This window comes from Physcomitrium patens, chromosome 1, assembly GCF_059467195.1.
Source record: "Physcomitrium patens ecotype Gransden chromosome 1, ASM5946719v1, whole genome shotgun sequence".
NCBI lineage: Eukaryota > Viridiplantae > Streptophyta > Bryopsida > Funariales > Funariaceae > Physcomitrium > Physcomitrium patens.
In genome coordinates, this window is record NC_143410.1 from 19,640,987 (window position 1) to 19,658,428 (window position 17,442).

The 17,442-nt window shown below is 34.4% G+C and overlaps 1 protein-coding gene across 6 annotated transcripts; it reads left to right on the forward strand.

Annotated features, from left to right (window-relative positions):
• Positions 1-2,088: 2,088 nt before the first annotated feature.
• LOC112288836 (uncharacterized) lies at positions 2,089-4,999 on the forward strand. 6 transcript variants are annotated; one of them, XM_024533484.3, is made up of 6 exons: positions 2,089-2,148; positions 2,330-3,405; positions 3,602-3,676; positions 3,834-4,055; positions 4,223-4,342; positions 4,469-4,999. In XM_024533484.3, exons 2-6 carry the CDS (start codon positions 3,019-3,021, stop codon positions 4,748-4,750), a joined length of 1,086 nt encoding a protein of 361 aa, XP_024389252.1. In that variant the 5' UTR covers positions 2,089-2,148; positions 2,330-3,018; the 3' UTR covers positions 4,751-4,999. The 6 variants fall into 6 exon arrangements, with proteins under 6 accessions (XP_024389252.1, XP_024389244.1, XP_090108622.1 ...); XM_024533476.3 differs by having other exon boundaries at positions 2,800-3,405; XM_090252496.1 differs by having other exon boundaries at positions 2,854-3,405.
• Positions 5,000-17,442: the final 12,443 nt, after the last annotated feature.

A 17,442-nucleotide genomic window follows, 5' to 3' on the forward strand; every position in this document is an offset into this window, starting at 1 on the left:
TGGTGAACAATCCTCCCATAATATTGATTGTAGAGTACATGGTGTTATCTATCCTATCAAGGTTCCTACAAGCACTCTATACACCACTTACAACACTAAAGGTGGCTCTTGTAGTCATTCCACCTTCATTGGTGGCTCCATTGATTCCACATGGTGTGCCTCCATATTTACATGATTTGGATACATCACTTGTGTTGAAAATAAAGGCTCTTCTTTCTTATCTGAATGACCTTCTTTCATAACCAACCTTTGATTTAGGACTTCTATTCATTGTGGATCTTAGTGGTCATGAAGAAACTACTTTAAAGGATGCACTTGAAGTTTATTCATCATATTCTCTTATGCCTCTCCCGTCCAATGTTATGGTTATTGGCCTTTCTAATTTTATACCTATTTCATCTAATTTTTCTCCTATTCATCCTCTACAAGATTCCTTGAAAGACAGTCCACTTTGACCATCCACTCAGATCACTTATGGAACTTAGAAAGTACTAAAAGTCTTATGACACCGCTTTGTATGTTAGTGGATTTTTAGCCACCTTGGCAGATCCACTTTTGATTTGTAAGCTCTTGTAAGTGAAATTGCCTTATATTGCCACCAAGTTATAGAAAGTGAATATAATTCTTTAATCGAGAATGGCACATGAAAGTTAGTAACTTGTCTTCTTAATTGCTGTATTGTGAGCACTAAATGACTATTTTGTCAAAAGTATTAACTTTAATATGGTAGTAAATTTTAGAAGTATAATTACTTTGAACAAAGTTAGTATAGCCACGTGATGTCTCTATTGATCTAATTGGATGTTTAATAGTTTCTAAATTATTTTTACTATATACATATGTAAATCTTCTAAATATATTTTATTATTAATTTAAGAAATATATATATATATATATATATATATATATATAATATAAAATAATATATTATATAAACATGGAATATATCTGAAGATTATTTTTGAGATACAATGTGACCATACAAACTTATTATGAAAGTTTTATATCTTTAGGAAGTTGCAACAAAAGCAACTTATGATTTGGATATTTAGGCCATATGTCTCAAGTTTTATAAAAAAACTTATATTTGGCCTTATCGGTAGATAGAATAAATAGAGGCAAAGTTGAGGCCAATCTTAATCTAATTATTGCCTTTTTTTATCTACTTGCCTTAGTTTAAGGTTTTATGATTTATCCTTAATTGGCCATAGCCATCCTAATTCTTTTCTATAATATATTTATAACTTCTCTCTTGGTTTATATATGTTAAAGTTTTTAAAGATTAAAGAATTTATAATATATATACATAGTATACAATATACATCCATATTGTAACTAAATTGACATCTGTGTTAGCAGAATTGATTTGGTCCAATTTATATGAGTTTGGACGAATTTTAAAAAAAAACACTAATGTAAGCTACAACCTTGTACAATAGCCCAATACTGTCAACCAAGGATACGAGGGAATGAGTAGCCTCTTTCTAACTTACACCCTATTGTGTCAACAAGGAAATGAAGAAAAGAACAAGAAAAGAAAAGAAAGAAAAGAAAGAACCTAATCCTGATATGTCGTGAGCATCAATTCTATGCATGCACGGACACGTGTATTCATTACATGAATATTTTCAAAATAAAAATTAGAAAGAAACAAACAGTACAGAAAAGAAGGGTGGAGTCTGGACAGGGTAATGAAAGCGACGCAGTGATGGGAACAGTGACGTTAGTCAAGTGGTGCTTACTCATTCAACCTCAATTCAGATATCCCGGTTCTCAACCAATGGGAACCTCCTGAGTCCCATGCAAACCCCATCCCCGCTATGCATGTCTCCCATTGTGACGCCACGAACTCCACCACTGAGCCAATCCCTGAGCACCACATTTGAGTACTACGATCCTCCCATTTGGACCACAATGTGCCCTGCCGGATGTGGGCATCTGGGATCCTCCTGCCCTGGGCTGCCTCCACACCCCCAACCCCCCCCAAAGTGATTCTGTCGTGTGGCGCGGATGCCGCTCTGCGCCGGCGCGAGTCTCTCCCGAAACAATAAAGCAGTTGAGACGTTGAGACGCAATAATCGGGAGCGTTCGATTTGGTGCGCGGTGCGCTGTCATTTGGGAGCTACCGAAAGGCATTCGTGTTTGCAGGTATTGTGCACAATCGTTTTATGTCGCGGATTGTGATTGCGTGGTTTGGAGAGGAGAGCAGCGACGTCGGGTTGTTGAATGGCTTTGATGCGAGAGGAGGTCGATCAGAGTGGGGTGGGAAGGTTCGAAGTGTGAGGGTGGCTGGTGGATCGGGTGTTGACGTTTAGGGTTGTGGAATTAGTTGGTTGCGTTTCTCGGCAGACGATCCATCGGAGGCTGGCAAGTCGGGCATGCTTCGGGTGTGACGCGTGCTGCCGGCAAGGAACAAAGTGCATGGAGAGTTGCGGTATAGGAAATTCAGCTTGACTTGCGAGGAGCTTCTGTGGCCACATCCTTGCGCTGGAGCAGCACGGGTTCCGGCCATGGCTGCCAAGATCCTGAGTCGATTTGAGGGGCTGCCGTTCACTGTAGCTCGTCTGATTAGGGACCTTGCAACAAATCTGGCTGTGGGAGAGGGCTTTGCGGTTTCTTAGAATATTGGAGTGAGCACCGGCATGCAGTTTGTTTATGACTGGGAACATGATTTGGCCCCCTGCAAGCGGCAAAAGCTCAGTTGCTTTTGATCCATACGTATGATGATGGCGATAGATCTGGTGATGTTCAGGGCATGCTTCGTGCTCGTTCCTCAACTGTGTTGCGTTCTGTGATCAGTGTCGGGATGGTTTCTGGTGGAATGACCTGGGGACGGGCATGAATGAGAAGCAGGATAATCGGAATAAACGAAAGATCACCCTCAGGGGCGACCCAAGCTCGTTGCCAGGCTTCTATTCCTGCGAATAAGAAGAGGAGTTACAGCGATACTGTGCGCCCTGTAGAAGTCGGCGAACGAAGCGATATAGAAAGGACTGGTGCTGGCGTTCGAGGGGTTCGATGCTCATGCAGTACATTAGGTGTGCACCAGAGGGTCAGCGTTCTGAGCTCGTCGCTGCCACGATGATGCAAGGGATGGAATGTTGGGGTACGACACCCCCGCCCAAATGGCATTACAACCCCAATTCCAGCACAAATCTCGCCCAGATGAACGCTCCGCAGTTTCATCCGCCATGGAATGGCAATTGGGGTGATAGAGCCGACCTTGTGGGCACCGGCGATGTTCCAAACAAAGCGACAGCATACAGTCGAGCGCTTCGCAAGTCGTGCTTGCTGAATCAAAGGGGGTATTTGAAAGCGCGGCGCAATCGATCGGACTCTGCGGACAAGCTTCGACATCATCAGTCACGACAACGGCGAGCAATGAGCAACCTCGAATGCTGCCAGGTACGCCACGGCGCTCCTTGCTCCGCTTGACTTTTGCTTGTTGCAGTGCTGGGTTGGCACCTGTGGGAGGTTGCGGGCTGGATACTTGGCAGTGGGCGGCTGCAGGGGCTGGTGTTTGATCGACAATGCTGGAGGGGACAGCTATTCGGTTAGTCTGTCATCGATGTCTGAGCCTTTTGTTGTGGCGATTGGGCAGGGGTTTCAGTTTCTTTTTCAGAAAGAACTGCGAGCAAGCGACGTGAGCAGCTTGGGGCGTATCATCTTGCCGAAGGTCGATGCGTAGACCCAGCTTAGTGTCCGTCACTGACAGATTGTGTGTCAGAATGCATCAGGTGTGGGTATTGTTAGAAGCATGGAAGATATGGAAGAATTCGAGGGGGTTTTCTGATATTTTGCACCTGCGAAACGCTCCCGTCTGATTTGTGCAGAAGGATGCAGAAAGACATCTACCGTTTTTGGCTGTGCGGGAGGGTATCACAATGTCCTTGATGGACTACCATACCGGCCAATACTGGACGGCGCGCTACAGGTATTGGCCGAACAACAAGAGCCGTATGTATTTGCTGGAGAAAATCGGGAGTTTTGTGAGCTTCCACAAACTGGAGGAAGGAGACCTTCTGCTGTGCTATCGAAACCCGCAAGGGGCTTACGTGAGTTCTCATCGAGTCGGACAATTTTTGGCTTGGCGTGTTTGATAGTTGTGAGTGGTCATCCTCCTGCATGGAAATGGTTCGACGAAAGTATCGTGAGCACAGCGTAGCAGACTCACATTCGACAACGCAGTCGATGAAAAAATCGTGGCGATGCTTTTGTGTAGGTCATCCGAGGCAGGAGGGTGGCAGCTGAAGCGATGAGCAGCCCCAGAAGAGAGCCGAGTCCCGATCGTGCGCAGGCGAAGGAAACTGCAACGAGGCCAGTTGTGCTGGAATCATACAAGGTAACACTTCAGGCAACTCAACACCGTGAGTCCCAGGCTAGGGAGCTACTGCTTTGTGTTGCACAGCATCTCATGTTGGTCATGCTGATGAGTGTGTACATTTGTGGTCGTGGAACCGAATGAAAGGATGAATGCAACAGCACGGGGAGTTCAGATGCGAGCAACCCATCATTCGACACGCCAGATAGCGCTCTGGAAGAATTGTTGAGCGGGAAGGATGTGAGTGATTGTATGAGCGGGCTACAGGATTTTCTTGATGGGGACTTGGGGATTACGAGAGACTGGCAGGGCGAGAAGCTGGGAGGAAGTTTGGTTCGGTCGTTCCAGCCGCCTCTTCTGGATTTGGACTTCGACCCAGTGGAGGGAATGCTTTGTATGCCTAACGTGAAGCAACGGTACATGGACTGAAAGAAGCGCATCATATCATTTTTTTTTTTATTATATATGTGTGCACCACAAACAAGAATGACGATGACAGTTGTACGAGATGATCCTTGAATGCCAAGGGCAAGCGATCGAACCTGAATGTTAGTCATCATATAAAGATGCGGAGATACTTGAGCCGTCTTCAGAAAAGACTGAAGAGCTTTGGACTGTACTCATGTGTACATCTTTTCTTTATTCATTCGTTGGGAATAATTTCCTGGCAATAAGCCACAGATGGTCTATTTTTGGTGTTGTGAAAAGTCATGTGCAAGGCTAAAATATAGTGTGGTTGTTGACATGAAGCTATTCTTTAGAGTGTTGTACCACGACACTAGATTTTGTTGAGATTGGGGATTTACAGAAAGTTCTGTTTGGGAATGTACAGGGATTCTAGTTCTGTTTGGTGAACACACTTTGTGTACAAGATGGATTTGATTTGGCAGCTTTGGGTGGAGGGGTGGTTTGGAAATCATGCATGAAGTTGTTTACAAAGTAGAGTCGATGGAATGTATTGGTAGTCATGTATCATTGCAACTCATATGTATAAATTCCCGATTAAAAAGTTACAGATATTGGTGCAAGGCTACAACTGATATTAAAAAGGTGATAGGACAACAAAGTTTTTGAAACAATCATTTTAGTATGTCTAAACAAAAGTATTAATGGTCTATACCAATATAATCATATGTTAATAGTAATGTGAATTACAATTATTATTTCTTCTTAATAAAATAGCTTAGTAGTTAACACTTTTACAAAGATTTTTAGTTAGATTAATTTTCTTTTGAAAGTTAGTTATAAAATAATAAAAATAAATTATTAGCAAATAAAATTCTTGTTACAATACAAAGTTATTAGTATTTTTTTTCATCTTTTATCATTATCTTTGTATAACTACATAGTTTTTTTATGTGGATAAATAAATTTAAATGGAACATGTTATAAGGAGACTCCAATAGTTCATAAGCAATATTTATTGCAAAAAATAGAATTATATATCCAAGTTACAAAAAGAATTGCATCAAGTCCAAAATAGAAGTATATTGGAAATATATGATCAACATAACATTTTAACTATTCCAATGAAAGCTTTGTGAAATAGAAAAAGTGTGTTTCGACTATAAACCTTACATCTAAAGAAAATTGTGATGGAGTTAAGTTCTTCAAAGGAACATTTAATGGAAAAAAAATGTATTAGATTTTAAAGCTTAAAGAGATTTGTTACTTTGTCATTGTAACCACATTATTGAAATTGATATAAATATTATGAAGCAAGAGATAGTATATTTAGAGCAATTTGTTGTTATAAAAGGCTTAGTACAAAGAAAATATCTTCAATTAAGCTTTGAATTATAGTTATTAAATCTATAAAATAATTTTTCATTTAATTAATATATAATATATTATAAATTTAATTGTTAAAAATCAAAATAAATATATTAGATATAAAAATAAGATAAAATTTAATAGTTTTTTTTATAATGACTTTGTTTGTGTATGTATTGTACAAAAAGAGATTTTAAATTTTGATTATTTTGCTTTAAGTTCTTCAAAAGTCCTATTGAAGATTCTAACTTGGGCAAGTGTTAGATGAATTTTGTGCAACTATTATTACCATAGTAAAAAAAAATTAGATTCTTTTATGTAAAGAAAAAAATTGATTATTATGATAGATTTATAAAGAAATTAAAGTCTTCTTTAATGCTTAAATTAATTATAGAAAAATATATATTCTTATATATGTTTAAGACATGAATGTCAAAAAACTAAAGGATCAAACACATTCTTGTGTAACTCAAAAATATTAGAAAATTACTCAAAAATGATGTAGTATTCAATTAGAACAACTATTGTCAAAGACAAGAAGATTAGAAAGTCTTGAAACAAAAATGAGGATTAAGAAAGTGTTGACAAGAGTGAAGAATGCTTCACTTTTTCTTCTATATATACTATCTAATTAGGAATAACGTGGTGATGTTCAATAGGTCCTCCAATACATGATGACTTTATAAGATGTATTTTAACTTACAAAGTCAAGTTTTCTACAAGTGCACCACATAGTTAGCTTGTTCCACAACCTATCGACACATGTGACATGCGGTTAACTTGTTGACAAAATTTCTAATCTATCAACCCACTACAAATATGTATAAAGTCAAAATCCCATCTATGAAGGTTCTACAAAGCTTTTTTATAAGATATTATGAAATTAATCCACTTTTTCTTACTTCTATCCAATCAAATAGGAAGTATTGAAATAAATATGATGTCAGGGACAAAAACTTGATGAAAGTAAATAAACAAGTAAAACAAAATGGAAATAAAGAAGTATGTATATTAAAAGGAAATTGTAATGGCTATTGCTAGAAGACAAGGAAACTAGATAGTGGATAGAAATATAATAAAAAAATACATAGTTATATATATATATATATATCTATATATATATTACTATAATATAAAAATTTGGTTGATGGTAAGTAAATTGTCCAATGTCTTTGTAATTACTACTATTTTAATATTTGATTGATATTTCTGATTATTCTATTAGTTTGATGATAAAAATTCATACATCGAATCTACATTTTTTATTATCCAGATTAAATCTTTTAAATTTTTAATACAAATAAGAATCTTAATTGAATATAAAATCATTAATAAATTTCAAATTATAATATTTTTTATTAGAATAAAGATTAGATATTATATATATATATATATATATATATACTAAGTTATTTTGATCACATAATTTGTAATTATTGAAATTAATTTGTAACAACAAGAAGTTAATAGATTTATAATACAATTCTCTTAAAACATACAGCTGTAGAAGTTTTTAAATATGTTGTAATCAAAAGAGATTATTCAATTGGAAACATATAAAAATATTTATAAAAAAATTCTAGGATTTTATTATTTTTGATTTGTCTTTGTTTTAGACCTTTACCTCTTTTTCATGGATAATTTCAATAAAAAGGAACATCTTTAGAAAATTAAGATTATATTTTTAATTTTTTTTTGAAATTTATAATAATATCTTTTAATTTTTTTAATTAGTATTATGGTCCATTAAACATTTTTTAAAATTTTACAACAATTTTTCAATCTTATCGCAAGCATATGAAGTTTAATTTGTTTATTGGCCATTAAAAATAACAAGAATCAAATCCATATTTCTTGCTTGGAAGAATAATAACTTATTATTAATTTATATCCTCCTAAATTTTTTTCATTTAATTTAATTTTTTTTCTCCTAAAATTCTATTTAAATAAAAAATTACTAATCAAAAATACTAAATTAACTAAGATAATTACTTTCAAGACTTATTAAGATTTTATTTTTAAGATTTGTTTTTTTATATGTATCTTGTTACTTATAAATCCTTTCAAATTATAGTGAACAATTTAATAATATAATAGGATTTTTAATTCCAATATTTTTGTATTTAAATAATTTAAAATTCTTATTTTGTAATAATTCTACCAATTAAGATTTATTGGTGGAATACACAAACTCTTCATTGATAATTGTTTCAATTAGAGGTAGTAGTAATTGTTTTTTCTTTAGAATATTAATCATAATATAAGATTTAATAAAAGATATATAAAAATGTATGATAGTGGTAACATCCAATTTTGAATTAAATTAATCTATCTTTGTATTGTGAAAAAGGTGGTGAATACACATATAAAGCTTTTAAACAGTTCTGTGAGAAAAATTGTATTGAAGAAAAAATTTCTATGCCTTATATAAATTAAAATAAATCCCCACTAGTTGGAAGCCTATTCTAATTTACAACAATTTTAATTGTCTAACTCTTCTAACAAATTCTTATTAGCATTTGATTTATGTCCAACAATTCTAATAACTCTCCAATTGTGAGATAAAATAAACCACCCTAATAGTTGATTTATTCTAATTTACAACCACTACTTAATCTATGAAGTGATTTAATAAAAGTTGATTTATTCTAATTCACAACCACTACTCAATCTATGAAGTGATTTAATAAAAGTTGATTTATTCTAATTCACAACCACTACTCAATCTATGAAGTGATTTAATAAAAGTTGATTTATTCTAATTCACAACCACTACTCAATCTATGAAGTGATTTAATAAAAGTTGATTTATTCTAATTCACAACCACTACTCAATCTATGAAGTGATTTAATAAAAGTTGATTTATTCTAATTCACAACCACTACTCAATCTATGAAGTGATTTAATAAAAGTTGATTTATTCTAATTCACAACCACTACTTAATCTATGAAGTGATTTAATAAAAGTTGATTTATTCTAATTCACAACCACTACTTAATCTATGAAGTGATTTAATAAAAGTTGATTTATTCTAATTCACAACCACTACTTAATCTATGAAGTGATTTAATAAAATTTCTTCCTACTTCTTGTTAAAAGAGATTAACTTCTTTAACTATTTTAATTCACATTCAACGAATAACCACAACAATACAAGCCAACTTAACAACTCAAATTACCACACACTAAAAAGAAAATCTTTTATATGTTTTTTTTTTTTTTTTATGTTTATTTTTTAATTATTTTTGTTCAAATTCAAACTCAATTGATCATGATTTGAGTACAAGATTGGTTCAATAGTTTCTTGATCTGAAAATTCTCACAGCTAGGGTCTGATGATGATCCGGAGGCAATTAGAAGTCTCCAACCTAGAACACTTGTACTTTTAAGTCACGTTGCATTGTTCCGATCCTCACCTAACCCTCGATGAGCTCCTCTCGCAGGAGACACTCGGAATCCACTAGCTACTGGCAGCTCCCTTGTTGCGAAGCGATGGCCACTTACAAGACCGCAATACTTCAAAGCATGAACAGAACTACTGATTTGTAGGAGCAATCCATGTAATCCTTGAGCTTCACGCCAATTGCCTCCCTTACTATGAGGATCTAATGTCACACTAGAACTAACTACTTACAGAGCAGATTTATCACAACACTACAATCCTATGACAGAACACCGCCTTCTTTGATTTTGAACTGGCCAAACAAGAATTGTCCTCGGAAAGCTTTCCTTCTTCTGCTGCTTCGAACCAGGCAGATTGTCTCTGTTGACGTAAATCTCAGCGAATCCACTTCGCACTGCCCTCCACAACGTCGGGAAAACTATTTTGTGTTGGAAAAATTGCAGCTGCCCCTATGGTTCACGGATATGACTCGGAGGAAAGAGATCATGATGTCCTACTCGGGTATTACAGTCACGATTTTTTGGCGACGACACTTTTAATGTGTTCGGGGGTCAATGCCCTGAGAGAAGGATTTTACGCCACCAGCTACCTCAATGCAGAGGGAATAATTTACGAGAAGATGCAAGTGCTCGTTGTCGACAAAGATCTGCCTGCCTACATCCTCCGTCTTCACTTCCACGACTACCTCGTTTGTGGATGTGATGTATCCGTGCTCATAGTTGGATCAGGAACAAGCTCCAGCCGCTGCAACTTGATCCTACACCTCGTTGACCTTGGATTCGGGAAAACTAACGCCTTAATTGTTGCCCCCAATGCCAATAGTATGCCACTTTAGCAATTCTTTTGCAATCCACAACACCCACGATGCCGTCTAGCATCAAGTGTCTCGATCCCAAGGCTATTAAGTGGTATCACAGCTCGTGGAAAAAAATGAAGAAGGAACCCAAGAGCGTCGATCCCAGGAGCTTCTACAGTTGTTCCAAAAAACCAGCGCACAATCGCCGACAAAGAAGAGCACCCCAGTTCTTGCCACGCTACTCGTGAACTATCGTTGCTCGTACTAAAACTAGAAAAAATCCATCGTCGGAGTAGCCAACACCCTAGACAAGCTCGTAGCACCCTCACACCATATGAAGAAGAAAACATCACTTAGATTGACCACTGCCACCGAATGAGAGTTGACGTCCACAACAAAACAAGCTGTGCCATAACTCAAGTAAAAGGGAACAAAACTCGAGTACTAACCAAGAATGGTACTCGAGCGAGAAAGAACCAACGAGGAATTAAAATCAACAACCACCTTCCATGCACAGCCTGCAACCTATTGAGCTTCTAAACTAACCGAGAAGACCCACTAGTTCACTGCACCGCAGCGGGGGAGAATGTCACACTAGGTTGCTGCTGCACAGCAACGCCTACCGTACACAACGAACTAAAAAAAATAACACTAGGAAGAGCACCGCCAAGTCTCCGTCTTCGTCGGAGCCAACACAGGAAAATCAAAAACAAAAAAAAGAAGTGAGAACTTGGGGTCCAGCCGACCCCCTATCGCGACCAATCCCGCAACGACGGTTGCAACGTTTTCGATGTGAGACCCTGGGTTCTTGAGGACTGCCAACAACCGGATGACCTTACCCTGGCCTTTACCCGGATCCGGATAGCCACTGCGCAATAACCGTATGGCACAATATCCGATGCTATATAGAACATTGTATTTGGGTTGTATGAAGACCGTATTTTGTACGTCACCTAGTATTGTATTTACTACCCTATATATTATTGTATCTACTATTGTATACGATCTAGTATTCAGATTGTATCAAATACCGTATATCATTGTATTAATATCATATCATGTATTGAAACTAATACTATATATGCTATGTATCTAGACCATATATAGTCATATTTTAACTATATATACTAAAATTTTGAAGGTTTTGAATTCCTTCTAGATGCTCTTTAGATACTACAATTGATGCTACAATTGATGCCTTCAAAAATTTGGAATTTCCTATTAGAATTTCTACACATAGCTATTTTTTATCCACTAATTCTATTTTGCTTATATTTATCATTCTCTCCACCCCTCTTCAACTAACACTTGACAATTGTTACTTCTATTATAAGTTTTTATTCTAATACAACACTTGAGTTGATTTAATGTGACTCATATTTTATATACTTCAACGAAATGGAGTTGCAAAATATAAAAATAGAATATTATTAGAAAGTGCAAGGTATATGTTACAGCATAAGCAATTCTTTAATGTAATTTGAGCAAAAGCCATCAATACAACAGTATATATTGTTGATCGAGCTTGTACTATGGTATTCTTGGTTGCGGGAAGCCCCCAAGAAAGGCAGAATCCAGGGAGCTCAACACTTTTCTCTTTTCTGTTTTATTTTTGATTCTGGTTTCGGTGCTGTGGATGATGGATAGACTTTTTGAGCAAATATCTCTCGTGTATGCAGAGTAAGCCGTGGTTGTGCTGCCGTGTTGGAGCTGATACTACCTTTGCTGAATTTGTTAGTGGTGTGGTCATCAAGAGCATTTACAATTCATTAGTATGGTTGCTTGCAATAAGGGACAAATCCATTGCGGCTTATAGTATAGCACAACTTACAGTGTAGTGAACAAAGTTGTGTATTCAGTTAGTTAATAAAATATAATTAGTTTTGTTGAAGACCTTATATAAGATGATTAGCAACTAGAGTTATCAAACTCAATTCTACCTTAGATTTCACGTCACTAGGCGAGTTGGACCTTTGAGTTGATGAGTGCTGGTGATCTGCATCAATTTGATCAATTAAGAGTCCGAGGAGCAATCTAGAGTAAGAATCTTTGTTGGCGGACTGTGGAAGTCGGCCTTCCTCATCTTGTTCCGTTATTTTTTTTTCTTTATTGCGGTTGTGGTTTGGCTCATGAACTTAACGCAATCCTATCTAAATGGCTTCAAGTGTAAGCTCAAGCCTACTAGACTCTCACGTCCTTGAACCTTACAGTAGGTGACGGCGCTATGGTTTCATTGCCAAGAGAGGTACTGCTATACTTAGCACCTCGATTCAGTATTTCACATCAGCAGATTGTTTCCATTGATAATCTACTGGTGTTTTGCAATCCTTCTATGAAAGGCTTTTTCGATAGAAAGTACCTTTGAAGTCAATCAGCGTCTCACAAAAGTGTAGAGCTTGTTGCTGAAGAGGTAACGTTTCTATACGAGAGAAGGGCAGTGGAAGCAATTAGTTAACAACGGCGACAGGGAGTCAAGTAGCATCGTCCTCTTCGTCTCTTTCTTGAAATAGCAATTTGCCAGTCGGTGGCGCTACAGTGAGAGAATTTTGAAGCTGTTATCATTGGATTTTTCAGCTGCATAAAAATTGGCATTTAAATGTATCCAAGGCGAATTAGGTCAACGTAGATGAAGCTTGATTAAGAGTGGACAAACTTTGGTGGATGAGTTTTAATTAAAATGGATGAATTTCCATTTGCAGATGAAAATCATTTATGGATTTTTAATTTGGATGAAAATCAATATTAGATTAAAAATAAATAAATAAATAAATAAATAACTAATAATTTTTCATCCAAGTGTATGTTTTGTCTTGTTTAAATGATTGTGTTATTGTTGTGGAGGTTGAAGGTGGAGTTTAATGGGGTAGAGAATTGAGAAGTTAAGACAAAGTAAGAGACAACTTAAGCAATTAAATTGTAAGTTAATTAATAACTGTGAACTAAAATAGATCACCTATTAGAGGGGTTTATTTCAATCACAATTGGGGTTTTATTGGCATTTTTGGACACTTAATCAAATGATAATAGGAACTTTTTAGAAAATTTAGATGATTAAATCATTGTGAATTAGAATAGGCTTTCAACTAGTAAGGATTTATTTTACTTCATAAATATATTAAATCAATATTTTCATAAGCGTTGCTATTTACAAAATCAACTTAAAAATTAAAATAATTAAACCTCTAATATTTAAAAATTTATATACTTTTAAAGTCAAGAAACTAAAAGTCTTCATGAATTTGTATTTAAGTCACTTTATAACTTAAGTCTTAAAATTTTCTTATATACAATAAAAGTAGAAAAAATGACATAATAAAATATTAATTATGATTTTTATTATAATATATTTAAAATAAAAATAAAAATATTTTAAATTTTATATTATAAATTATTTTTCTTATTATTGCCATGAATATATATACATATTCTAATAAATACCTATATGATTGGATAGAAATAGGTAAAAGTAGATAAAAGTAGATTAATTTCATAATACCTTCTATATAAGCTTCTTAGAAGCTTTATAGACATTGCTTTGACTTTATACGTGTTTGTAGTTGATTGATAGGTTAACAACTTGATTAAAAAATTAACCACATATTGATAGCTTATAAAATAAGCTAATTATGTGGCACACATATAGAAAACTTATCTTGCAAATTAAAATAATTGACTTGCAAAGTCAATACGTTTTGGAGGTCCTATAGAAAATTGCCACATAGTTCTTAGTTAAGAATATATATGGAGGGAAGAGTAAAGCCTTCTTCACTCTTGTCAATGCCTTTCTAGTCTTTAGTCTTATTTCAAGACTTTCTAGTCTTCTTATTTTTAGCAATAGCCATTCTAATTCAATATTATATCATCTTTGAATGACTTTCTAGTTCTTTTTAGTGACACAAGAGTATATTGAGGATTTCTTTCTTCAAGATTAATGTCCTTGACAGTTTGACAAGAGTACTAACTTATTTCTTTTGTCTTATTTTAGAAGTGAGTGGATTACTCCACTTCTATTATTATAGTTTGAAGGTTGTAGACTTTCCACCTTTAAATAAATAATCTTATTTTTTAACATTGATCTTTTTCTAAAAAGAAGTAGATTACTCTTCTTTGTAGAAATTTTCATTTAATATTACAGATTATAATTTATCTTCTTATAATTTAATTTTTTAAATTTTTTTTGAGTTGTCTATGGAAAGAAAGATTATAGATACTATTCTAAAGAGTGTCATGATGCACTTAATTTAAGTGTATCAAAGTTATTTAGAAGATAATTAATTTTATTTATAATATAATACTTATATAATACTTATACATTTACAGATTTGAATAGAATTTAGAACATGAAATTGTTGTCTTGAATGGATTATTCAAGCTTGAAGGTATTGTCTTTTAGGATAGATACCTTGCTCTGTAGTGGTTCAAGATAGATATTAGAAGAGGATTAAAGATAAGAATTTTTGACATCAAAGATTTTAATATTTTTAGAGGATAGAAGGAAGAGAGGAGAGAGAAGGTTGGAGGTCGAAAAGAGGAGAAAGGACGATCATTGGAAAATTTGAGGAGGGATGAGATTCAAGCCTAATTTGGGATTTTGAAGGCCATTTATAAAAAATATTATCTTTTTCTTATGAAAATTTAAAAGAAGTTGGATTGCATTGTTAGCTTTCCAACAAGCTATAGTATGCAAGAAATGGAGCTATGAAGAAGGAGATCCAAGAAAATTTGTAAAAGGGGAGTTGCTGGAATTTTTGGGTAGCAAGATTTAAGACTGGTTTGAAGTTTTTTATTACATTTTTTGAATTTTTATCTTTTTATAATAAGTGAATTATGGATATTTTAATAAGATAAGGTTGGATTTAAGATTTAAATTAAGAGTTTGGAGCATCTTGGCACAAGAGATAAATTAGTCTAAATTTTGTATTTAGTCTTTGATCACCTTTTTATATTTGACTTTATTTGAGCAACATTGTGCTTCTTACAACCTACTTGCAATCAAAGACCTTGTGTTCTGTCAAGGAGGCTCATTCTCTTAACATAAATTTGGTGCTTCTACTGAGAGCACCTTCAAGGCAATTGGAAATATAAGTGGAGCATAATGGAGTTATGGAGCTAGGATGCAAGCTTGGAATATAAAAAAGAGTTTAAGAATAGAAAGGAAGAAGTGAAAGTTTTTTTGACATTCAAAGATGATGGATAATTTTTGAGGGGCCGATACAAGTGGCAATAGATGAGTAATTGCCAATGATTTGCTCTTAGCTTTGAGTATGTTTATGGAGAGACAACAAAAGGTACAAGTAAGTGAGAAGGAGGTAATCAAGGCATTCCAAAGCATAGTTAATAACCATAAGAGGTTTTATGGGAGGAAAATTATTAAATTATTTTGAGCATATGTAGGAAAGATGGAAGTATATTAAGTTCGTGAGAATTGCTATATTTTTAGTTTTAAATTAGCATACATTCTTGAAATTAAGAAGAAAGTGAGGGATTTCCACAGAGGCAATTTAGAGGCTTAGAGCGACTTTAAAGAGAAGTTGAAAGATGAATTTTATGATGAAGATTTTGGTAGAGTTATTAAATGATCATTTTTGGAGTAGGTTGAGCAACAATTAGAGAGGTCTATGGCTTCCAATGAGTTGCTTAGGGAGTTTGAGAGATTTTTTTTTATCTCAATTCTCATCTTTAGAGAGACTTTTATTAAATATAAAGAAGATCAAGCTCTTCTTATAAGCAACAAATGAAGCATTAGAGGATATGTTTTTTGTATTTTTAGTTGATAAGTCCATTTAAAAATATTTAACCAATGATTGAGAGAAAATAGAAGATGTAGTGCTATTTGTGACTAAATAACGGCAAGTGAAGGTAAGAGAAGGAACTTTGAGGCATAAAGCTCTATCATCTACGATGCCAATTATTCCATCAAGTCCAGTGACATCTACTCAAATCAGAGAGATATGTAAAAATCTTCTTAAAGATACTCTTGAAGAATTGATTAAAGACATGAAAAAATTGAAAGTAGAGATAAATATATTGAAAAAGAGCCAAAGAGCTACATCTTTGCATGCATATCAAGAATCAAAGGAATTTGTTAAGAAGTACATGTATTGTGATAGTCTTTAGTATGAGAAGAAAGATTGCTTTAATTATAATGAAGATTTAAAAAATAGAGTTATCTTCTTTAAAAAAAGTAGAATAAGACTCTTTGATATGGAGTAACCTTTGGAGCTCAATTTTGGAAGAGAACATATGAAGAAGCTTATAGAAGACTATATAGGGAGAACAAGTGGATTCCATGTGAAAGAAGCTAAGTTTTATTTCATTGAGATAGTGATTGAAAGCACACCAATTATCTTAAGGCTATCGATAGAGGCTATGGTTAGAAAAATAAAAGCTATTGAAAGAATAACAAATCGAGATGATTTAGTTGATGCTATTAGCATCAAGGCCTTCTTAAATGGCAATAAGGATTTGGAGGACTAAGATACTATTGTAGAAGAGAAGAAGACCAGATCCTCTCAAAAACATGTAGTAGAACTCTCTATTAAGAAGAAACCACTAAGAATTAGGGAGTCTACTTAAGGAGGAAAAGATCTTTTTATCCATAAGCACAAGCAAAATCTTCATTTCAAGCAAGGAGTTGACTTAGAAATCAAAAAAGTAGAAGAAAAGACAAAGAGAAAGAAGGCTCAAATAAGCCTAAAGATAAGGATCATTCCTATAAGCTTCAATTAGATATTAAAAGCTCGACTAATAATGAAGGAGATTTTAGAAAAGAGGATTCTTAATGCAAAAATTGAATTAACCTTAAGGGAGGTACTTAGCATTACAAAGAAGGACTTTCATGAGCTTATTATTGATGTTATTAAGAAGAAGAGGCAAATGACAATAGAGGCAATTATCATGAAGGCATTAGGTTCTTAGTTGATTGAGCAAGAAGACCAAGAGATAGGATAAGTCTTCTATCAACTTTATACACATAAGTATTATGGACATATACATTTATCCCAATAGTTACTTATATGATTAGGTAGAAGTAGGTAAATATAGATTAATTTCATAAAGTCTTCTACAAAAGCTTCCTAGAAGCTTCATAGATGTAGTTGTGACTTTAGATGTGTTTGTAGGTTAGAAACTTGGCCAACAAGTTAAT